Genomic DNA, 25543 nt, shown 5'->3' on the forward strand with positions numbered 1-25543 from the left:
CTCGGTTAATATCTGTCACGGAGTTATTTTGTCTGTAGAAATCGTAACAAATCTTGCAGCACTTTAAGATAAAATATGATGTGAAAGAGGCCAATTAAAAGAGATTGGGAATCCGTTTCTTTTTTATCTCTTTCAATTTTGCGAGTTCAAAATAACATTTTACCGTTACGCTTTAAATAAAATATCAAAAAATGAAAATGACTTCTTTTTCGCTTTGATACGATTTTTTATTGAGTTCACACATGCGGCAAAATTTTTATAGCGAGATTCCATGTCGCGCCGGACACGCTCGTCGTTCGCGCCGTACAAAATTCTCAAAGCGACCGAAACCGCGGATAGACAACCATGATAACAATGACAGCAATGACGAGCGACGGGAAAAAGGACTTCCCCGAAACAAAGGCGCTTCACTTGCGACACTAGCAAAGCGAAGGGTTGTCGAAATTCCACCGGGTTGTGGAATTTCGCTGCCTCATGCGTTCATGAAATGCATTACGGTCCCGCGTTAGCAAGTACGTATGACATTTTCTTTTTTAATCTCCCAATCTTTCGAAGAATTTTCTCGCCATATACCCTACCTTCTCTTTCATAACTTTTTGAAATATTTAATACGTAAAATAATTTATTAACTTTTACTCTTCACGTAGCTATCTCTAATCCCTTTCAAATAACGACGTAACTTACTTTAGCTAAGTTGTTTCCCCGTTACTCCGTCCATGTTAACCATATCCCGTGAAATAATATCCTTTCTAATGCAAATGCAAATATCGTATAAAAGATTGAAAATAGCGAGGCATACACTGAAAAGGTCAAAAAGAGATCTCCGAGAGCTAGCTACGTAAATTTTTTGAAATAATATTTGCGATTCTCGAGAGTGAGGAAAAACAGTGCTTGGCTGTCGGACGTGCACTGAATCTTCGAGTGAGTCTTTCCTAAGTTTACCCCTCTAAGTGGAGCACGAAGTCAAGCGTTCTTAGGATTCATGTGCCGTCGCGTAAATCGTATATATCGAACAGGAAGTTACTTCGGCGTGGATATTGCAATGATGAGAAGTCAAATGTCAATTTCTCGATTTACGAAGAATTCAGAAATAGCCCCTCGTCGCCGGAACTATGTCAAAATTAAGCTCGTACGAGGCAGCACGTACTGTCGTTACCATGTATTGCCAATGGATTCTACTTTATAATAATCTCGCTCGATCCTGGATCTTTTAGAGATTTACGATCATGAACACTCCTGGACCTTGAAGACAAACGGACGAAAAGGGATGAACGTAGTACAGTTCTTAATTACAACTGCAATTTTGTTCAATTACTTCATTCAATTTTCCATTAAAGTCTGGTAAACTTTCGAGAAGAGTTGAAGCACTGAATGCTCTAAACGAAGATTAGAATCGAATAATTTACTTCCGTCTTGACGAAAAAGACGTTATTCCCCTTCCTTTTGTTTAAAGAATTTTGAAAACCCGATACAATTTCAATTTTTGTGTCGTATATCACGGATTTGGGACATGAATCGACTTATTATAAACGATTAAGGTCAACTGTAACATAAATTATTACAACGATTAGTTCTGACGGGCTGAAAACTAGTCTAATTTTAGTGCGCGGTTTAAATGTTGAAAATGTAAAAGTCGTTAACTGGCACGAAAGATAGAGCAATGGAAACTGTGATTCACGTCCGGGTGTGGGACCATATCTTTGGGCAAAGAAACTTCTTGCGAACCTTTTTGCCGAGCTGACTCAGGGGAATTCTTATTTCGTACGGGAAAAGAGCCAGAGCGATGAAAACGGTGCCTCTGTATCATTCGGGATGGAATAACTCCTTACATCAATATTTTATTAATTCCAACGATGGTTTTTGGAAATATCGGATCTCCATTATTAACGAAAGTTGTTACAGCTGTACCGATTCCGCCGGTAAATGTTATATTGATACATGAAATTGTAATACAATGTTGGCGAAATGTGCGATTATTATTAAAACATTAGGGTTTCAACTCGGCAATAAACTCTCGTTATCACGCTCGACACGCAATTGCATAGCGCGCCGAATCTTTCAGAACATGAAATAAGTCTGTGAAATATTCTAACTGCGATCTAGAGGATGTGTCAATTTCAAAGAGCAAGTGAAACACGTGTGTACTCGGCACTTTCAAACTTAAGTGCATGCTGTGAATTTTTAAACAGTTCCCATTTTCCCGGAAATCCAGATAACTTTGCAGATCCACGTATTCTTTAAATTTTGCGTATTAGCGTGGAAGAAAAACGGTGATATATTATAAGTACATGTCAGAGAGTCAAGATCTCATTAACGATGATAATCTCGTAAAATCGGGATAAGCTATAACTCGCGACTGGAATGAGACATCGAGCAACGTTACAAAACGTTTCTCTCGACTTTTTTTTCCTAGGTCACGTCTCCGATCAGGCAAATATTCTCATAAGGGCGCGCATTGCTCGCTCTTGTGGTCGTGTATTGACCGTCCATCCGCTCGTAAAACTGCGCTAAATTCGTTATTGGAAGAGCACGAAGAAAGGCGGCAGATTCGTTTCGTCTGATCTCACGTCACATTCTTATAACTGCGATACTTTCGCCGAGAGTTTAATTTTCTCGACGTGACGTACGCGAATGAGCGGACGACACACGTGTCACGCATCTATCAATTATTGCACAAATATCTGCGCGAAAAAAAAAACGATTTTGCTAATGTATCTAAAAATTAAGTTTCTAATGTATCTAAAATTAACAGATCTGAAAATAATTTCGTTAGACCATCAAAATGATTATGTTAGACTCTTAAACTGAATTGTTGGAACGTCAAAATTTTTTGCAGCATTGCTCATGCTCGAACAGCCGCCGCAATTATTTTGACGGTCCAATGAAATTATTTTCAATCAATATTTAGATACTTTATCCATGAATTTTGACTGTAATTCTAATGAGCTAATGACAGAATTACAAGTCAATTTTTGTTTTAATTATGTATTATAAAATTGTTTTTTTTTTTAATTAACTTCAAATTATTACGACAAAAATCAGAGCTGTGTTAGGATTATAGTGTGCATTCACTCGGCGCTGTTCCGCGAGAGCGGTTATATGTTAATGGGATTTGTTATTCAGCTACCATTGCGCTGGACCCCACGGGAGAAATGCCAATATGGTTGCACAATCAACAATAACGGCACGCGTAGGCATTTAATATAATTACAGTTTTATTAGGTTGTTAATTGTGAACCCACACATTTGTTGGACTGGTTTGAATCTTTAAAATACAACGGTAGCTCTGCGCTTTGCTTTGCGCAAATGATTATATCGGGGCTTCCCAGAACGACAAATGCGCACGTAATATGCATTGTATACACGTATAAGGTAATATTATTCACTTATTAACATAGACAGACCAAACTATTGGTTCATTAAGTCAATTTGCATTTATCTATATTACTAGATCGTAATTATTCTTATGATGAGATTAATACAAATCAGAGTATTAATACGAAATATTACGAAGTATTAATGCGAATGTAATAGGGTGTAACGTACGAACGTTACACGTGGGCTGTGTTTTACTTTATCGGAAAGCATATGACCAGGCCGAATTGATTTGTCAATCGAGCTCGTCACCGGCAAAGCCGTATTTACTCGCCCATGCGAATCCTATCTGTAGGTTCCTCTTAGCCTGGGAATTATCGTGCTTGTTTGTAGTGACAGAATTCCTCGACAATGGACTCTGTTTTCTGAGAATCCACAGCGAGTCCTGCGCGAAAGATATTGAAATGACAAAGTAATTTTCTAAATTCTTAGCATATAACACAATACAGAATGAATGTTTCCATGAGATTGCTTTAGGTTCGTAAACACGAGGAAAAGCAATTACCCTTGAGATATCTCTGAGATATACGTGTAATTTACGTCGAGAAATGCGCTCCAAAATATAATTATTTGACACGAGCGCTGATGAAACAGGGCAATCTGCATCGTATTGGCGTTAACGTTCTTACAGCTCAATTTTTGCAAGATTAACTGTGTCCGCCGGCGACGACCAGTTTTCATATTGTGCGTCATCCTATTGTCTCGCAAATCGCGTCTATGTTTTATTTTCGTATCCCAGCATAGTACAGCGAGTACAGGGTAAATGCACCACGTACGCGATACACCGTCGCGATAACTACAGAATGCATTTAAATGCATCTACAATGTCGGCGAAGTTGCAACAACGGACAATGTATTTCAGAATCAGCCTCCGTTGCATTAGTTTACCACTTTATCGGGCGTATGGAAACATCATTTCATGAAAAAGACGTAACTGACGCGCATCGACGAAAGTTTCCGTCTCGAAATTGCTAACGTCGCGATTTTTCCGTAGCCTTAAATCTAATAGAACTGTTAAAGTAAAGTGAATAACATGGAAGAAATTTCATAGGTTTTCAAAAAAAAAAGATAAGCGATTTTTAAAATGGTCAGCCCATTTTATGTCATAAGCGATTTTTATTTCAAAATATATTTTATAATACCGATTAAAATATATTCTATAATAAACTGTATGGAGTAAAGAGGAATAATTTGCATATAATAAAAATATATACTGTAAAAAAATACGTTTTACTGTTGCAGACGTGAAATATTTAAAAGATACGCTGAGAAAAGAATTACTAAATTTTATTCGAATACTACTAATAAAATATTTATTAAATATAAATACAAATTTCTTTATTACAAAAAAACCACTAATTTAAGTATCATTTTTTCATATTTATGTATCGTAAGTAAATATTTCATTAGCACTATTCGAGTAAATATTTATTAAAATTTAGGAATTTTTTTTTCAATGCAGAGACAGAGATATGATTATAAAAGATTTTATTCTATCTTTAATTAATCTGAGAGAGAATAATCACTTGAGATGTTTTTTAATTCATTTTATGTGATAAACGTTTTTTCTTTAAACTAAAATATATTCTATAATACCTAGATAATAAATTATATAGAATAAAGGAAAATAATTTACATACAATTATAAAAAAATACGCCTGGCTTTTGCAGACATGAAATATTTACATGATAAAAACAAAGATATGCGTTATAAAAGATTTTATTCTATTTTTTAATTAACCTGAGAGAACAGGTATTTTGTACATTCAACCGTAGGAAAAATGAAACTCACGTTATGGCAAACTTTTTTATTGATTAAAAATTTATACCTTTCATTCAAAAATTCCAAAAACACAATTTGTACAATAGAAACCAGTTGTGACTCATATATTCATAGTATCGATCTGTATGTTGAAACTAACTAGGGTATAGAAAACAAGTGAGCGTTTGCACTATAAAATCAATAAAATGTGATAAAAATTTATATTATAAATTCGAAATATAATAATGTGAGGTTCGAGTTAAAAAGTATTAGAAACTATTAATATCTTGATGTTTATACAATAAAAAAATTTTTATCATGATTTATAAATATGAATGTTTATTTTTATTGGACCTCGTGTAATTTTTATATCTATACAACATAACAAACAAGTATAATAAAAATAAACTGTTTTTTTATCATTCTGCAAGAACAAATACAATATAAATAACTTTATATAACAACTTAGTCTTTTTAAATTATTATGAAATGAATATTATACGTTTCTTTTTTGTTTAAAAACTCTTATTCTTTACGAATCTTTAAATATACAATCCCAACAAAAACTCGTAATTTATATCAACTGATTTTTTTATTTTTCAGAAATACTACCATAAGCTTACTGTGCTTTTGTTTAATATTTTCTTGGTTTCTCCTCATTTTTTTCAGAAAATATTGATTAACTTTATATACATGTCCTTAGATATTAATAAGTTACAGAACAATTAATAACGTATACAATACGTACTTAACAACAATGACTTTTAACTGGAATGAAAAAATCACCCCAGGTGATCGTTTACGCAAAAAAGATGAGTTAACTATTCCCGGGTGAAACTATTAACTTTATATACATGATGTCCTTAGATATTAATGAATTATAAAACAATTAATAATACAGATACAATATGTAGTTAACAACAATGACTTTTAATTGGAATGTAAAAAGCACCTCAGGTGATCGTTTATGCTAAAAAAAAATGGGTTGACTGTTCCCGGATGAAACTAATCATCTGGGATCAGAGAGATGAAGTTCCGAAATAGCTAACGCGCTAACTTTTACATGCTCAACTGAAACTGTCTGCTATCGCTCAGAGTTCCATAAATATCGCTCGGAATAGCGTTTGCGATAAGCGATCGCCGTTCATTCGAATTTAATCATGCGTGGCTCTTATCATCATGCGTGCGCGGATTTTGTCATCCGCCACGACGGCACGCACATTGTATGAGTAATGAAGAAGGAATCATTAACTATCAATGTTGACGACATCGCTCAGAAACTAAAAACGATCGCTACCGTGATCGAATCGGTGTAGGAAGTGGGTAGACTAATACCGTTATTGAAAAGTTTCAAGAGCGAAGAGTGCAGAACTCGTTCATTATCGCGGTACATATTTCATTACTGAGGAACGAACATTTAATAACGAAATGGACGCGAAACAAGAAACTAAAAGGTGAGATGACGTTATAATTGCGCAGTCAGTCACGTCTCGCGAAATCGAGATGGACTCTTCTTTTTCCTCTGTTGCTTCCTTGTAACCACAGAAGTAATATTTCTCTCGTCTTCTGTATCGTAATGAAACCACGCGCAAGTTCGCAATTTTGACATAGACGCAACGATACTGAACGGTATCGATGCGAATATAAAAAAATAAGGAGAAAGAAATTGAAAGAAAATGGTAGATGGATTTTTTGCTGAAGATTATATGTGATGACCGTTATACTTTTTTTCAAAAATTGTCATAGAAATACGTCTTTTTGTGAATCCTAATAATTTTAGGATATTTATGCATCAGGAGATTGATTCATTCTTAATGGTGAGCAAATATTTTTTCTACAAGATGCGTCCACTTTGCCTCCGCAAGCGGACGAAGATGAAAGCACATAAGGACCGAGGTAAGAAAAAACCATCGGAATCGTAAGGCTGAGCCATCAGTCAAGTACAGTTCGATCAAGTACAGTTTCTGGATCGAAACTCGATTACCGCATTATTAGATTCACCGCGGTTACGACAGCACTACCGGGTACAATTATCGGGAACGTGTTTTCAGGGAAAATACATTTTTACATCGGGGGGACTAACGACGTTAGTCGCGCGATATATTTAGCATACTCCTACCGTTGCCGCGTGGCTCTTTTTTTTCTTCTTTCGATATGATTTGATTTATCTCGCCCACCTCGTTCGACGCACGGTTACGCTTAAGTAAGTCGGGGACGATAAATTCGACGAAATTACGTAGATTTATAGCTCGCGGCTTCTCTCGGATACAGTAAAGCCGAAGACGACGACGGCGCCAGAGTCGTCTAATCCGCATTAATGGCAACCGGGGAAAATTAAACGCGAACTTTAAGCGTTCTCGAAACGTTAACTCTATACAGTGCGTCTTTCTGTCTTCTGTTTGCCTCGAATGCTACGCGTATGGAATTAAAGCATAGAAATGATCCATTTAACGAGCATTATGGAGTAAAGGAATGACTTGAGAAAGGTATAACTCGAGAAATATGAAGATTTATTTGGTCTACAATCGACTGTATGCTATGCGGATTAACGCAGGCTTTTAAATGCTTCCCGTAAATGTGCGCGCGTGTAAGGTATTTGAACTGAATAAAATCCATTTAATTTGAAAATGGTTTTTTAAAAACTCTGTTTACAGAGATAATGAAATAAAGATAATAAAATTTTTATTTCAATCACTCACGAAAAATAAAATGTATTTTTTATATAGAATACTTATAAATAAATAAATACTTTTAAACTTTAAAAGTATTGGAACTTTATTACTTGTTTATGAATAAATTCAGAGCTGAGGAAAAAATTACTTGAAAATAACAAAGGAGCATTATCTTCTAAATCAGTTTTAAAATGATTAAATTATTAATCACATAAACGAAATCTCTTAGGGTTTCCTCTACATTTATGCATCACAATTACCTTTAATTTTGTCTTTAATTAATTTTTAACCTTCGACGATAGGTAAAATAATCTGGCCTAAATGATAGAACCTTTCTTATGCATGTTTTTTATACTTTTGATGTGCCGAATTATTTGCAAACGGAGTTTCAAGCTGATCTGTTGAAAAAGTATTAAAAATTGTAGTTAAAGTATCAAAGTAAATTGTAGTAAAGTTTCGTTGAAATTTAAACAAAAATTCAAAAATATGACATTTTCTTACTTTTTTTTATTATTTTTTATATCCCATTCCACATTTCTTACTTAGCATTCTGACATCACCTAATTTTACCCAGCCAAATCTAACATCGCCCAACCTTTACCTTAAATTATTCCGCTCTTGCGATTAGCATGACCCCGGGTCAACGATGTGAACATGGCGAATTCCGCGCACGTGGCAAGATGAAAAAAAACAGAAAGAAAAAGACGGTAAGAAAAGAAATATCATTCTCGAATTTTTGTTTCAGATTTCGACAAACACGGAATAATAATAAAATAGTGCGAAGCTATTTTCGCGCAAGACTATATGTATAGCATAATAACACGGATTTGATACGTTGTGAAAGAGAAATAGCGTTCCACGACAGAAGCATAAACGCGTCGTGGGCGAAAATAAATAACCTGGATATGGTATATCAGCCTGTGGCTATCAATTATTGCGAACGACGAATCCAATTATCTACCCATACTATAGAGCACTATTCAAAGCGAGTTGTGATTATACCGCAATAAAATGCTGATTGAATAAACCACCAAAAAAGAGAGAAAAAAAAGTGTCCTACAAAATTCATAGAAATAAAGAGAGAGTCAACCGATAAAAATGAGAATTTTGACTTTTATTTAAATAGGGTTTTTCAAATGCCATTCTGTTTAACGCATTTGAAGATTTATATCACGCAGATTTGCCACATCGATCTTATTTACAATCACGAAATTAAAACTAATAATCTGATTAGTTGCATAGCGTTTATCTTAATTTCATCTTAAGTAACTCGCTTAAAGTTCTCATAGTGCATATTACGGTATTATTAATGGAAAATAGCGTGGGATATTACTGTAGATATTTTGCGTCATTAGGTTAAAGATTGTTCCATTTGGAAACCGTACTATAATTCTGAAACCTTTACTGTAACGTTACCGTTATATAGGTACGCTGCTAAACTCTACAGAACGAGAAAGAGCTGCTTCTACCCATACATTATCGTTGGATGGCGACGGGACGCGTTCTCTTGGTGGATCGCGTGTTGAATAGTTTGTTAGCCGAGAACGCGACAACTTTTCTCCATATTCCGGAGCGGCCATTGTCTCGTTTCTCGCGCCTTCAACCACCCCCGCGATCTCATCTCCCCTTACTTGATATTTCATTTAACAGCGAACTTTACTCACCTTGAAAGATACTTGGAAAGATACGAACCGCCCACGGTGATTTTGGGAACAATATTGCTCGAATAAAATGCAATAAGTGCAGGCGAATCGGCAATCGCTTAACCAACGATCACTTGTCTCATTTATCGCGATGCGATAAAGATGAAATGGTGAAAGAAAGAATCTGGCATCTTTTTTAAGTACACATTATTTTTCTTACGACAGTCTTTTTTTTTATCCTTACTGCCTGGCGATATAAGAACAAAATCACGTTGTATTTTTAGAAAAGAAGCTGTCCTAAGCTAACAAATCAAACGATAACTGAGCACGTATAATACAAACACGCTATTGTTTTGATTAATGTATTTAAAGTTTTTCTGTTGTTTTCCCTTCTCGATTTCATCTAATTTATTTTTTTTATTCTGTCATACAGAATTGAGAAACATTATATACAAATCCTGCCATATATTATGCCATTAATTTTCAACGTATTTTTCCAAAATGGTATTTTACTTACAAGGGAACATAGCCAAGTATCTTCTTGCGATTTTAATAAATTTTGAATATGTTAAAATATAAACAAAAATAAGAGACATGTATTCTTTTTATGAGTGCACTCACATGTTAAAAAGATGAAGCATCTCTTTGAAAAAAATCGGTATATTTTCTTTCGAAGCAAATATCGTCAAAACTATAAGAGAGAAAAATTTTTTTAAATAAAAGTTGAATGGTTTCAAAAGTACTTTAGAATAATGATGAAAATTTCTTTTAATTGTTAGTTTGAAAAAGTACTCTTAAAAATCGTTATCAAGTTCTATTAAAACCATTCAACTTTCACTTGAAAATATTTTTTTCTACTTTTTATAGTTTCGAAAATATTTGTTTGGAAAATAACCGAAGGGGTGTTTCACCTTTTTAATTTCAAACACACCACTTATAAAAAAAAGAATGCATATCTTTCATTTTTATCCATATCTTAACCTATGCAAAACTTGTTAAAATCGAAGAAGAACATTTGCTTGTGCTATTTTGTTACGTGCTCATTCGCCAGCTATCTCCACGATTATCGTTGCGCATTCGCGTATATTTCGTACTTGGGTTGAATTCTGCTGCGTCAAATTAGAATTCCACGAAGATGGAATCGCGCAAGTGTTTCGCGACAGCTATTTGGTGTCCAACCCGCTGCAATAGTAAGGTTGTTCGTAATCGGAGACGTTTCTCTCCTGGGATTTGCTGCTCTTTAATCCGCAGATGTGCTCATATGCACGGCGAAGCTTATCCCGTTAACACCGTCGTGTTTTCAATTAAAGGATGGAGACAGTAGCCTAATAGTAGAACACTGAAACGGGGAATATCGCGGGAATACGTATTACAAAGGGAATGCGTGTGAGCACGACGCTTTGTATTCACGCGTCTTAAGCTCATTTACCGTCGAATTTAACGCTAAATGTGACCGCCTGAGATGCCGAGAACTATTCTGTAATGCAGGAATTTAGATCTCTAGACGAGATCCGAATAGCTATGCGTTCACATTTACATAATAGCGTATCATTGTACTGCCAAGTGCTTAAATTATTCCCAATTTATAATCATATAATTAGATCTCGATTTACAATGGTATGATTAGTTTTTACAATTAACAATACGATTAATTAATTTTCTTTAGATGCAGCCCAAGATGACCGTCTTATGCACACTACTGACGTTCATAGTCGTGGTCGCAATTTCGAGTCTCACAGCCGAGGCAGTACCGCATAGGTAACGTAAATCTATTATTTTTACAAATGATAAATTGAAGCGAAGAAGAAAGAAACTTTGAGTATTATAAAAATTAATAAATCCCGTGTATTGAATCTTGTAGCAAGTTTGACTGCACTAGTGAGCACTTTAAAACTGTTGTACACTGATCTAAGTATAAAAATAAAATGCAAATATCTTAAATAATACATATTTCACCAAATACGTACAATAAAGTATATTGATTATTTCGCAGATTAACCCGTTAATTTATTTATATTAAATACACATCTTTACGTCGAATTGTATATGATGACTTTAATGTGCACCAGTGCGCACTGGTGCATCCAATCGAATTTGCTATTATACCGAATGTTCGGGTCTTTTCTCTCTTTTTAAATTATTATATTTTAATAAGTATAATAAATTCGAATTATATTTTAATAATTATTTATTATATCAATTTTACTATTATTGGATTATTTGATTTTTTTTTAGTATTATGTATTGAAGAAAAATGGATTTAACATTATTAATGGGAGAGGATGAACGCTATCAAGTAAACCTTTCAGCTACACGCCACTGCCTTGATTGGTCGTATTCAACAATATTTACGATGCCTGAAATTAATTTTTAAATATACTCATAGAATCAATGCAAATCGCAATTGCTCCGAGCGCGTGTTTACAATTAAATGAATATATTGGACGAGGAGCAGAAATGTATCTGCTCGAACAGTTTAACCCAATTCCCGTTTGACGACACGTCGCGCGCCGGCCGATAGAAAAGAACTCCTGGTGACTGAAATGACTCGTCGAACGACGTTTCAGACAATCGCGAAGGATAATTTCGAAATGCATGCAGGCGTATCTATTAACGTCGTCCCTGAATTATATTTGTCAGCCATATTTTTACTTGCGCTCGCGTATCATATGATGATTCAACTTCCAAAGTCTCTTTATCAGAGAGAAAAATGGATTTTATAGAGATCGTAAGTTTTGGCAATACTGAATTCTGATCGATTTTGCAGTTAAATTACATTTTCTACGCGCGTCCTTATCTCGTGTAATTCGATACTTATTGCCTCTAGCGCGCAATTTTTGCGAATAAAGTAATCGATTAATTCCAATTTTACACCACGCATGCAGCCATGAAAGTTATTGGGATCAGCAGGATGACATAGACCGAGACGAGTTCGTAGAGTTTCTCTCGCGCCTTAGTCGCGCTGTCATGAACCGCCCTGAGATGGAAAAGTAAGACTACAATTTTAACGTTATGCATAATTTGTCTTAATGCCTAGCATGTGCAAAATATTAAGTTTGTTAATCTACAGGGTATTTCTTATAACTCAATTATTTAGAACATCTTTGCGTCTTTTTGATACGAAGAAATACCAAAGGGAAAAGTTGCTTATTTTGAAGAAGCAAATATTATGATAGCATTTTTTCTGTGCTTATTATTTTATGAGATTTCAAGATCATTAACATTTTTCAAAAAATAGCTACCAAATATTAAGTGAAATAATGCTAATTAAATATTTGATTAATATAATAAAAAATAATTTTATTTTCTGAAATATTTAGTAAATATTATTAAATTTGGTTATACTTACACAGTTAAAAAATTTGTGTTAAATTTAACATATATTGCATACACCGACCATTCAAATTTTTATGTTAATTTAACTCAAGAGTATGTTATAATAACATAGATATTATGTAAAAACTTGCTACAAAAAAATGTAACTCTTCGTCACAATTTAGAAATACGTTTCCACGGTATGAAAACATATTTTTTTAGTAAAATTAATATTTGTCGTATATTGACACGTACATTTTATTCATTTATTTTAGATTTTAAACATTATTTTTATGCTGTTTGTTTATTTGCTCATAAAATGTTATTTCAACGCTAAGACATATTGAATATCAATTTAATACAAAATATGTAAATTCAAAAACATAAACACATTGTGTTAATTTAGTCATTTTAACAACACCGGTTTTAATATAAATACAAAATGTTTTCCTACTCTATACTAATAAATTATATTATCCAAATATTAAAGAGAGTCTTATTATTTAATTAGTATTATTTCACTTAATATTTGTTAGCTATTATCACTCTTTTTTAATTTGCAATAGTATATTTTATAAAAAAATAAATAATTTAATCATATAAGATATGTTGATCTTAAATATGATCGCGATAACCTTAAACATGAAAAATCACATTTTTAAAGGCGATTTCTTTTATTTTTAGGGTTATCTTAAAGTCAACATATACATAGTCCTATATGATTGAATTAATTTTTTCATCAATTAACATTACTACGTTAATAAAAATATACCATCTTATTTTTAAAAAATGTGAATGATCTCTAAATGAGTTAAGAAACACCCTGTATACATTATGCCTATACGTGGTTATTTCTTTTACCGGTGATATTTTAGATGCGATTAATTTTCCAAGAAAATTCGTTAAAGAGATTATTAATAAGAATTTCCAAGAAAACTTATTAAAGAGATTATTAATAAGAATTCTCAAATTAAACTTTGGTACAATGGGAAACATTTCAAAAGAATTTGGAAACTTGTTTGCTAAATGTGCCTGGAATATTCTATATTGAGAATGTTATTTTTCTATTGTATTCTTCCGTACCATCACCCGCAGTGGGGCTCCTTTTATTTGCCTTTAATTCCACCAGTTATAAATGGACCACTCATTTTAGGAAAGACTTTATTTTAAAAATGTCGATAATGGATTTTCGCTGTACGTGGTCCTTTTTTTACATCGGCACACATTCGTATATAGAAGAGACTTCGTTCCAATCAATTGATATAAGAGCCGCAATAGAATCAGATGTCTGGCTCTTATATAGTTAACGTCAAGACGCTACTCGAGCGCGCTTTTTGTCGCTTCTCGAGGAGCGAGTGTTTCTCGGAGCAAGGCCCTTTCTTAGATGGTCGATTCAAACAGCGATGTGATAAATCCAATCGGTATACGTCCGCAGCTCCAAACGAGGATTGGATCTGGGTCTCAGTCGTGGCTTCAGCGGTTCTCAGGCGGCGAAACATTTGATGGGACTCGCGGCGGCGAACTACGCCGGCGGACCCGGACGAAGGCGTCGCTCGGAACAGGCGTAGATCGTAGACACGATCGCTGATGCAGAGAGATTACTATACAACTCGTAATAACGTCACTCCCGACTTCGATCCTTCCACTTTGTCTCTACCTCGAGCTTGAACCACCAATCTCAGAATCGTCCGTTGCCAGTGGCGTAACTAACTGCACTCAAGCAATTAATTAATTACTCTTCCTTCCCCAAATAAACTATTATACAAACTAGAGTACACACTTTCTCCAAAGCACAAATAGCATAAGTTCCTTATTGATAAACAAAAATTACGATTATAGACACGATTTATAGTTAATCGATGTTGATAAATTTGATCGATTTTTCATTCTCCCATTTAGTCCTCGCACTTAGAACTTTGCACGCTCCTCCTTCTAGTTGCACCACTGGCAGTTTGCAACTGCGTTGTTAAATTGCTCTTTACTTTTTTTTCCGTATCGTTTCGATAGAATAGTGGACGTGATAATGTTTCTCCTGGCGGAAGTGCTTTCTTTTAAAATGAATTTTAAAAATAAATCTATCTATACATTTATAGAACACGCAAATAGCACATTAGATAATTGGTCTGTACTTTGTATCAATTCAGATAGAACACGGTATAATTTTAAATCAACGATCGATTAATAATAAAATGATAAATCTTTTTACACAATTTTGCAATAGGCTCTAATTCAGAACAGATAATTAATTGTTCGTATGTTCGAGGATCCGCGCTGCCATCCGGATCCTTTCAGAAGTTAATTTTTACAGGATGGATACTCGATTTGTTTTCACGTTGAAATTTTTCCTTCCTCCTTTCCATCGAGGAAAAACTCTAGAGAGTATCGAAGGCATTCTCGCCAGGTATCGTTGTTGCTCCGCAATGTTTTGTTCCTCCGCAATATTTATTTGTTACGCGTGAGTCGCGTACGGGATTGGTAACTTTATTCGTGCCATAAGATAAATGAAGTGGGTAGACATAGCATTTAGCTGATCCAACAAGAGGGCTTCTTCGAGTCACGCCTCCGCGAATCGATGACGCACCACTTCCGGGCTGCATTTAATTCTAGTCATTACTATCTGCAATTGAAATCGTATACCGTCGACAAGCTCCCCCGAGCGAGCGTCGCGCGCGAAAGAGAATTTCTCCCTTAATCCTTTATGCGCGCGGAATAATTTTTCTCCTGCAGAGCTTCCGAACGCCCGCTTCGTTAAACTTTCATACCAAACGACGTATTGTACGATCGCTCGCACCCCCGTACGTCTCCTCCCTTCTCCGATATTCTAGTAATTCTTGTAAAAAAAAAAGAAGAAGACTCGTCGTACTTACTATGATAATCGTAATCGATGTTGCGTTCGTTAAGTCAGGCGTTCTCAGACTTCGTTTGCGTCGACGTTAAAGTAAATCCGCGTTGTGTGCAAATTCCTTGTCAGCAAATCTAATTTTGCGTCGCGCGTCGGCTAAAGTCATGTAAAAAATATCACCGCGTGGTATCGGTCGATCGTATATTTTTTTTTATTTTTGCTTTATTCGTTTCATCGAGTGTTTTACACGGCAACCTCGAAACGTGTCGCGCGAAACGACTTTGAGGACCCTGCTACTTAGGTCACTTTGTTTTACTAGCTCCAACGTCTATATCTACATCGTTATGTAACACGCAATGTGCACCGGATGCATAATGCGCATGCATAAATCATATAAGAAGTGCGACGTAGAGATAGTAAAACTTCGTCCCTCTTTCGTGTTATAGACTACCTTAGATTTAGTCCGTAGGTCAGGAGTGCGCAAAAAGAAATGTCCAATTTATTTTCAAATGAAAGAAAGGGGGAAAGGCAGCTCGCGATACTTCTCGACGTATTCCGAAATATTATTGTATTACAACTCGTACCTTGGGAGAACAAATATCGAAAGTTACACATGACTTTTCAAACTCAATTAATCTGGCTGAAGTTAAATCGAGTTTCCAACGAATTACTTGAAACATTTAAAATCCTCTGCTTTTGTAGCGAGCATTTTTCAATAATACATTAACAGATTGCAAACTTTTACAATCCGCCTGCGAACGGGCCAATTGTAACGGGATTTCAATTTTCATTTAAACCGAATGCGACCTATTTTGACATTTGGCTTGTGCATTCCTGTCAACAGGTGGTAACCAAAGCGCACAACAAGCGTCGATAGCAGTTTCTCTAATCGCACTCGTGATGATAGCATGCACGATATAATTGGAAAGACTTGCTGCAACCAGTAAAAATCAGCTCACTGAGCCAAGCAAATTACACGAGATTCTCAGATTATATTTCTTTACAAGATTACCAAAGTAAAAGTATTTATATGTTGTTTTAAAAATAAAATGTTCGATATAGGTAGAATTACTCCCAGATTTAGATCGATTATCTTTCGATTTAAGAAATATTAAGATATATTGTTAAAATAATCTAAAAGGTGTTAAAATATAATCTAAAAAAATGCTAATTAAACGGTTATTAATTAACAGCCGCAAAAGTGGATCGTAATATTTGTTGTGTGCTATTATAATTATTTCGCATTACGCAACGTAATACTCGTTGCTCCAACACCTGACATAACAATCGTTTGTTCGATCAGTGTACAAGCGGATCTCGTTTTGCGAATAAATTACCTGCCGTTTCAGAAATAAATGTGTGCCCACGGACGAAGCGATTTGTTCGCTTAATCGCGAAATCCCGTTTGGTTATCACCGACACCCAGAGTGAAGCGCGTGAAGTCGACCTGCGTTATTTCTGTGTATTATAAAGAGATTTATTGCGCCTCTAGTAAAAACTGATCGTAAATAAAAGTTACTTTAACCCAGCTATGCGCGCATGTTCATTCCGATACGTTCCATATTCTCTTTGCGTATCCAATGCTAAACACAATCCTGCCTTTGTTTAGTCTTTACTTAAATTCTATATAAGAATGCCTTGATTTTCCGGTATTTCAGGTATTTCTATAATATTGAGATAAAATTAAAGAAGTTTTTAATACAGTTTTGAAATAAATTGAAGTCAAAGCAAGGCGAATTGAAATAAATAAATTGAAACCGCGAAAGCTGTAGCATAACTGAAAAAAAAGAGTTTGGTAACAGCTATTAAATATTGAGTGAAATAATGCCAATTGAATTTGATTAATGTAACAAAAAATAATTTTACTTTTCTGAATATTTAGCAAGTATTATCAATTTAGTAATATTTACGAAATATGTAGAAAGTAACATTATATTAATCAAATATTTAATTAGCATTATTTTACTCAACATTTGATAACTATTACCAAACTCATTTTTTTCAATGAAATAAGGCTCATTATAATACAGTATCAGTGAACTTAATATTTTTTTCTGCTGTGCATTACCCTCTGCTGTCAGCCTAATTTGTTTACAAAACTTACGAATCACATGAGAATGTACGTGAATGTACGCGAATGTATTTATTGTTCAATCGATAGTTTGCATTATCAAGAAAGAACTTTAAACAATTTTTTTTTAGAATAGGACAAAATTTAAATTTAGAAATAAAATTTCAAAAATTTAAGTACACGCAGAAACATGTTCTCGTACTAGAAAAATGATTACTTAATTTTAGTTTTCTTCTATTTTTACAGAAAACAATTTCTTGATAACAGTCTTTGAAAATACTCGTCATATTTACTTGAAGTAAATATAATAATATTTACGTAGAAAAAGTGCACATATAGAAAAATACACACAAAAAATTTTACGGAAGGAAACTTAAATTTTTTTTTTCTTTTTAGCCAGTAACGTTTATCTTTAACAAAGAACATTTTACTGGTATTGTCTTCAGAAAAACTTATTATATACAAAAAAAAAATGTATGCTTTTTCAAAGAATATTATAAAAATGTATTGAAAGAAATGTCAAAATAATACATGAACAAATTGAATTTGTGTTTTAATTTAATATTTTTGATTGAAATAAATTATTATATGGAAAGAATATTTTCTTGGTATTGTCTTCAGAAAAACTCATTATCATATGTAAAAAAAAAATGTACGCTCTTTCGAAGAATATTATAAAATTGTATTGAAAGAAATGTCAGAATAATACATGAACACATTAAATTTGTGTTTTAATTTAATATTCTTGATTGAAATTAATTACTATACGGAAAGAATGGTTTTGTTGAAAATCTAAAAATTTAGCTAGATATAGATCTAAAAATAATTTTATTACACCAAATAATTATATATGATATTCAAACTGGCTGCTAGAATGCCAAAACATATTGCTCATCAAGCTTGAACGTTCTTCATAATTATTTTAATTGTCCAATTAATATCTTGTATTTATCACTAACATAAACATGAGAGAGGCAATAACAAAATTATTATTAGGTCCAAGATCCGTTGCAGACCAATGCAAGACTGATAATGACTCTCTCACTTTTACGTTTAATATTTTTATCAGTTCTAATCTTATTATTGTTGATTTATCACTAAATTTTTAAGTAGGGGACGCTATACACAGCAGTCACCTCTTCCTATAATAAATTCCGTGACACAGCAATTTTTCAACGCAATCAACGTTAACAGTTCTGTTTCGGTGAGACTCATTAAAATTAATTAAAAATATTTTGAGTATTTTCCGTGAAATGTATCGAAAGTTTTTTTTTCTGATATATGCTCTCAAAAAACAGTTTGATAAAATAAAAAATGCATATATAAGAAATTACGTCTATTACTTTTATTTGTAATAACATTCACCGTTTTCGTGAAACACCTCAAGAATTTTACAACACGTGGTCACGCTGTAGTCTCACCGCGTAAAGCCATTAACGGCATTAAATTTTTATCATCGCTGTTACTAAGAGACAAAGGTCACTAAGAAGCCATTAAAGCCATTAACGATAACGCTTGATCAAATTCAGACATCGCACAGTCCGTGAACGCGATCGCTTTACGACGAAAAGAAAATAACACCATTGCTGTATAATCGACAGACAACTGGTACAAGTGGAAAGCCAGATGGCATTCATATGGTAGGTTTTAGATAAGTGTGACACACAGACACGCGCACACACGTGTATATATAGCCATCACAGTCTTTCAGTCAAGTACAGCGCGAAGAAGAGCGTGCTGTAAGGACAGCGTGAACGCGCCTCGGCTCTCATCCGCGTGCGAGATTTCCGTGATTCCAGGCGATAATAACAGAGTGCGTTATCGGACCGCGAGTCCAACCGACTGCTTCGTGTCTCGGATTGCAAATCACGATTCCGCTCGGCGTGCACGCACGTCACGCATCTCCCTCTGCTCCGCGCGCTTCCACGAGGACAAGGAGGATACCGCAGCGGTCGCAGTGCCGTACACGGTGAGTTCTAGTATTAATACACGTGAAACGACGTTCAACGTCGTGCTTAAGCAGAGGTGAACCTATCCACGACATGACAGATAATAGAGAAGTCCGCGATAAGCACCGCACGCGCTTGTACTCTTTATCTGATAGAGAAACGAGTGTTTCTCTGACGCGCGCGGTATCCGACGGACGATCCGACGTTAATTGAATTCAGTGTGAGTCATTTGTTTGCGAAGCCGGATAAGTCAACCATGACCTTTTACGAAAATAAGAAAAGCTATCGCTTGATATTTCTTCTTTAATTTAAACGTGGGAGTACACATTTCTTAAGTGTTCTCCGCACATTGGAAAAGAATTTTCCATGTGCATGCAGACATGCAATTTTATAATGCAGATTAACTTCAATATGGATATTAAATTTCAATAACTTGAAAAGATTGTCGCTTTTATTTCTTCCGAGAGTTCTTGAATTCGTCATTTTTATATTATGTTTGGCTATCTGGATTTCTAAAATAAAATGATTTGCAAACTGATGAGATAACTAACATTATGATAAACAAATCTAGCAACCGATTCTCAATCGCGCAAAGTAACTTTACGCGAATTAAACTTATTTTACGCAAGGGACAGCCTCTAAACGACTATTGGTTCGTAGTCAACTCATTACGTTAGCCGCTAACGAGCTCTCGTTTATCATTTAGTCTACGATCGGAGAAGTTACTTCTGGGATCGCCACAGGAAACGTGTAATTGGGCCAAATGGATCGGGCGAGAGGACGGATCTCGATGGGTAATTGTCGTACGAGAAAGCTGGGCGTTTGCGTGAGCGTGGTTGTACTCGGGACCATCATCGCTTGCACGATGCTAGCGTATACAGCGTTCGCATCTCCGGTTGCTGAACATGACACGTTACAGCAGGTGGTTTTTGTGAGTAGCTCGTTTGTAACAGTTGGTCCCGTCACCCTGTTATTCCACTTTCATACGCGGAACGTTAATTTAATTTTAATGTTACGTTTGTAATGAAATTTAAATCTATTAGTTTCACAATTTTACGAGATATTTAATTAACGGATATTACTCTCGTATCACAAATACGTAGTAAAAGAATAACGTTCATTAAAATATATAACAATCGATGTTGAAAACGATGTAACGTTACTGCAATTTTTTGAAGCGGCGAAAAATAGCGCTGAAACAAATCTTGCTTCAGGATCTCGAATCAAAGAACTAACGTTGACTGAATAGTATTTTTCTCTCAAATCGTCATTGTTTTTTAACAGCTGTTCCGTCACGGCGACCGAACTCCTACAGAGACCTACCCTAAGGACCCTTACGTAAATTACGATTGGCCCGGTGGCTGGGGCGCCTTGACCAAGGTTCGAATGAAATACGGATACCGTTGAGTCGATATTACCATACATCGTAATACGTGATAATATACGTCCGGGTTCGCCATAAATTAAATCGCATCTTTACACGCAACATGCACCGCGCTTGTAAAACGCGCGAGCGAGCGCGAGTAATGGGGCACGGTGCGCGTTATCAACCTCGAATCCGCTTTCAGAAAGGAATGCGTCAACTGTATAACGTGGGTCAGTGGATACGCTTAAAATACGGCGCTATAATCGGTCGTAAATTCGAGAACGCGGCCACGCTCGTGCGTAGCAGCTACGCGGATCGGTGCGTCATGTCAGCGCAGGCATTGCTCGCCGGACTGTTCGTGCCGAGTCCCGAGGACATGTTCCTGCCCGATTTGGCATGGACCCCCGTTCCTGTGCACTCGATCCCACGAGAATTGGACAAGGTATAATTCAGAATCCGACTTACGGGGGATAGACGAAATAACGTGGACATTTGAAAAACGCATCACTTATTTTATTAATAAGAAGTCGGCCCCTCATTTGTCTTTAATACAAATGTTATCCTTATTTGGAGTAAAGTCATACAATGCTTAAATAGTAACCAGTGCCATGTTATAAAATTCTCCTGAGAAAACACCTTTCAAAAGATATTGAAGGAGAAAATCTATGCTTTACTCTGTCCTTAAAAAAAAAACTCTTAACAATGATTAGATGTTTAAAACAGGCAGTTACGCTGATCGGGAAAATTTCAAAGAACGGAGGGTAATTTTGAGAAATAATGTAAGAAGCAATTTTCTTAAGCTTTAAAGAACAGAGAGCAATTTTGAAAAATAATGTAAGAAGCAATTTTCTTCCTCCAATATCACTTATATAATCAATCGTATTGTTCTGCTAAAAAAAAAAATGGTATAACGTTTCGTTGGTAACTATTCAAACATCGTATGACTTTGTTTTAACAAGCATAGAAGTATTACAAATGGTACATTAGTTTTTTATTAATAAAAAAGTAGGGTATTTCCCAAGTGTTCATATTATTTTATCCATCCCCTTTATAATATTAAGCTAAAAGTTTAAAAAACTTTGCGCCAAGAAATTCTACGTGCTAACTTCTTATCTTAAAAAGATTTTTTTTTTAAAGCTTCTTATTTGAAACAGAGAAAGAAAAACGCATAACTCGTAATCTTAAGATCGTTACAAGTTTAAACCAATTATTGTAATTTACTTGTAACCATCAAATTAAAACAATTCCTATAACAAAAAGATGTATTTTTAAATAATCTTAAACAAGTTATTTGTCAAGGAACATGTAAGTCTGTAAAGAAGCTCATTTTTCATTGTTTTGATATTATTGTAGCTGATAACGGTGAAGGCACCGTGCCCAACGTTAGAGGAAGCTCTAAAACAGGCATATATAGACGAGGATAAAAGATCGGGTGCAAAAATGGCCGATTATTATAAGGAACTGACGGAGCACACCGGACAGAATATGAGCACGATCACTGACGTCGAATTCCTTTACAATACTCTCGAGATCGAGGAGCAACACGGCTTACAGCTTCCGGCGTGGACGCAGAACTTTTACAACAATGAGATGCGCGAGATAGCCGCTCGTAGCTTAGCTCTCTTTACCGACGGCCCTATTCAAAAACGTCTTCGTGGAGGTACGACCGATATCTCTACAAAAGCAGCAAAATCGCTGCAAACGCGCTTTGTAAATTGCATCGCAAGATTTTGCACTATGAACTGTATCGATATTTCTAGGTCCACTGCTGAAAGAGATCTTACGCCACATGGAAGAGACTAAAAGTGGCCCCAAGCCGAAACGTTCTTATTTTTATTCCGCTCACGATATAACTCTTATTAACGTGTTGGGGGCAATGGGATTTACGAATGAGCTCCTTAAACCTGATTATGGAGCGACGCTCATATTGGAGCTACATCTCACCAATAATGGAGCCGACCAAGAAGTGAAGGTACAGTTATTACAGTATCGTAATATTATCGTAAAAGTTTATGATATAGCCATGTAAATATATTTTTATAATCAGAAATTGTTTTTGAAGAAGCTTTAAAACAATTCAGATTCTATCTGAGTATTCTGTTAGACATTATTATTACAAAATATAATAGATATTATATGTGTATGTGTGTGTGATTGTCAGAAATAACACATGATTAATGTATGTTCAATCAACAGCAGCAATTTAGCGATTATACATAATAACTAAAATTTGTCCGGGATTTCTAAAATAACTTGTATTCACATGCTAATATTGCACACACGCATTATTTCATAAGAAATGGACAAAATAATGTTAACACTTGGAAGATATACTATTTATTTTATTAACAAGAGATTGGCCTAATATTTGTCTTTAGATTTTATCCGTGTTTGGAATAAGGTCCTACAATGCTTAAATAGTCATTAGTGTAATGTTATCCTCTAGCAGAGGATATCTCTTAAGAAATATTGGAGGAGAAAATTTATTTTCAAAACTGCTTACAATGACTTGATAATATTTAAGTCAGACAATTACATTGGCCAGGAAAAATGTTGAAGAACAGAGAACAATTTTGATAAATAGCATGAGAATAAAATTCTTTTAATCAATTGAAATCAACTTATATAATTAATTGAAAGATGTTCTGTTAAAATTGTACAGTAATGATTGTTTAAGCGTTACATGACATTCCAGACAAGATTAAAATTTGTATGAAAGATAAATGGTGAATTAATTCTTTATTAACAAAAAAAGGTAGTGTATTTCCTAGGTGTTTACATTATTTTGTCCATTATCTAGAAATATTTTTCTCAATTGCTAATTCTAATAATTTCTACATTATAGAATAATACTTATATAATTCTTTTCTCTTTACCTAAGGCGCTGTACTTGAATAATACGAAAACGGAAAATGCACATCCTTTGGTAATTCCTAACTGTGCGAGTCCTTGTTTGTTGCAAAACTTGAAGCAAGCGTGGCATCAAGTGATTCCGAACAATTGGGATGCAGAATGTAAATTAAATCACTGAGTTTTTAAAGTCATTGTACTTAATTAAAGCTAACTCGTATGCTCAGGTTTTCATGTAAAATTATTACTAGGTGTAAGATGAAACGATAGATATAAAACGTTATTACGTTTAGTGTATAATGAATGTAAATATCCTGATGTAATCTCAAGATACTTAAGTCACTTTAGATATAAGAACAGTTATTTCATATTCATAATTATGTACTGTTATAATTATCAGTAGATATTTGTAATTAATTATTTAATTAGCCAATCATAATATTAATTAAATAATTAACGACTTATGCATTCATAATATTATCATAAAATAGTAATATATTAGTATAATGCGCATTAAAATGATATACGTATAAGATAGAAAATTAGAAGCATTTTATCTTTGCGATTACAATTTGCTATAACAACGATATAATTAAAAAAATTATCATTTTTTAAATTATTTATAAAAAAAACGAATCCTAATGAGAATATCTGACTGAAGAGTTAACATTTTATAATATTTTTATTTCTGTGCAATCAGTAGATAAAATCGTTGTGTCAAAATTGCATTTTAAAATATTACAAAATCAATAATTTAATAATTCAAAACATTCGAGTTGGAAAATTTTGTTCTTTGAACTATGTTGTTGTTACAGCAAATGAGTGAATGTGAAAAATATTTTATTCTTACCGACAATGGTCCATTAATAAAACAACGTCATTGTTTGAATACGTACTCCGTCTTTCATTTGCATTTAAAGATGCATACTCGAAAAATCCATTGATGAGTGAAGCGTCTGCTATGTAAATTCTGTAAAAATAAAATTTATATTCAACATAAACAATTTTAATTAAGAAATTTCTTATTTAATAAATATTTATTTGTCGGTATGAATGTACAGTACGAAGAATTTGGCATAGAAGGCGCCTCTGACACTATTGCAGCTGACTTTATCAGTAGCTCAATAGCAAAAATGGGATCGTCAGTGTCTTATGCAATACTGATAATTGATAAGAATATCATTTTAAATAATGTCTATGTTGACATAACAAGATATACAAGATAACAATTTTTATACCAAAAATGTTATAAAAGAAATCTCTCTGATAAAGAATTTTTTCAGGAAAATTAATTTTCATCATGTTATCTATTAATTTCTAATATAAAATTGTATTCTCAAGCTCTCAGAAAAATTTCTTATTTTTTATTATCTTATAATTAAATGATTTGATTACATTTAATTAAAATTTTTATCTTGTTTATTCTTCAATCGCTGTTTGTAGGTCATTTTTAGCCCGAGTTAATTATTAATTTTTTAACAAAACGGAAGTCGCATATTATAGAAGAATCTAAAAAAAGTAAGAACATACATTTTAACGTTCATTAAAATTAATATAGATTTATATGATGAAGCAATATAAAATTATTGTAAGTAAATTGTTATTAAAATTGAAAGTAGACGATTATAAAAACTACCGACATTCGAACGCGAATTGATAAATGCTAAATCATTTCAAATCATTTCAAAACTCGACGTT

The 25543-nt window shown here is 34.1% G+C and overlaps 2 protein-coding genes across 5 annotated transcripts in view; both read left to right on the plus strand.

Annotated features, from left to right (window-relative positions):
- Positions 1 to 17139, plus strand: part of LOC105202427 (diuretic hormone class 2) — a 34036-nt gene extending 16897 nt beyond the window's left edge. The window contains exons 2-4 of one of the 2 annotated variants that reach the window (XM_039458945.1): positions 11119 to 11210; positions 12338 to 12442; positions 14203 to 14440. In XM_039458945.1, coding sequence (XP_039314879.1) covers positions 11119 to 11210; positions 12338 to 12442; positions 14203 to 14335 — 330 coding nt within the window. In that variant the 3' untranslated portion in view covers positions 14336 to 14440. Of the gene's footprint in view, positions 1 to 11118; positions 11211 to 12337; positions 12443 to 14202 lie in introns of both variants that reach the window. The other variant, XM_011170964.3, reaches the window with a different exon arrangement.
- Positions 17140 to 18990: 1851 nt separating this feature from the next.
- LOC105202450 (lysosomal acid phosphatase) lies at positions 18991 to 24849 on the plus strand. Of its 3 annotated transcripts, XM_011170997.3 has the most exons (8): positions 18991 to 19320; positions 19384 to 19649; positions 20336 to 20560; positions 20914 to 21009; positions 21198 to 21437; positions 22349 to 22655; positions 22756 to 22967; positions 23877 to 24849. In XM_011170997.3, the coding sequence occupies exons 3-8, from the start codon at positions 20393 to 20395 to the stop codon at positions 24024 to 24026; spliced, it is 1173 nt and encodes a 390-aa protein (XP_011169299.1). In that variant the 5' UTR covers positions 18991 to 19320; positions 19384 to 19649; positions 20336 to 20392; the 3' UTR covers positions 24027 to 24849. The 3 variants fall into 3 exon arrangements, with proteins under 3 accessions (XP_011169299.1, XP_011169316.1, XP_011169307.1); XM_011171014.3 differs by lacking the exons at positions 18991 to 19320; positions 19384 to 19649 and adding an exon at positions 19650 to 19705; XM_011171005.3 differs by lacking the exons at positions 18991 to 19320; positions 19384 to 19649 and adding an exon at positions 19714 to 19849.
- The last annotated feature ends 694 nt before the right edge of the window (positions 24850 to 25543 follow it).

Source organism: Solenopsis invicta, chromosome 16 (genome assembly GCF_016802725.1).
Source record: "Solenopsis invicta isolate M01_SB chromosome 16, UNIL_Sinv_3.0, whole genome shotgun sequence".
Lineage (NCBI taxonomy): Eukaryota > Metazoa > Arthropoda > Insecta > Hymenoptera > Formicidae > Solenopsis > Solenopsis invicta.

What these genes read in the sequence shown, in the direction of transcription:
- LOC105202450 (XM_011170997.3), top strand. Translation starts at nt 20,393, where the DNA reads ATGGATCGGGCGAGAGGACGGATCTCGATGGGTAATTGTCGTACGAGA. An exon ending in CGTTACAGCAGGTGGTTTTT is followed by an intron (nt 20,561 to 20,913) that starts GTGAGTAGCTCG and finishes GTTTTTTAACAG; the next exon opens with CTGTTCCGTCACGGCGACCG. An exon ending in TCCCACGAGAATTGGACAAG is followed by an intron (nt 21,438 to 22,348) that starts GTATAATTCAGA and finishes ATATTATTGTAG; the next exon opens with CTGATAACGGTGAAGGCACC.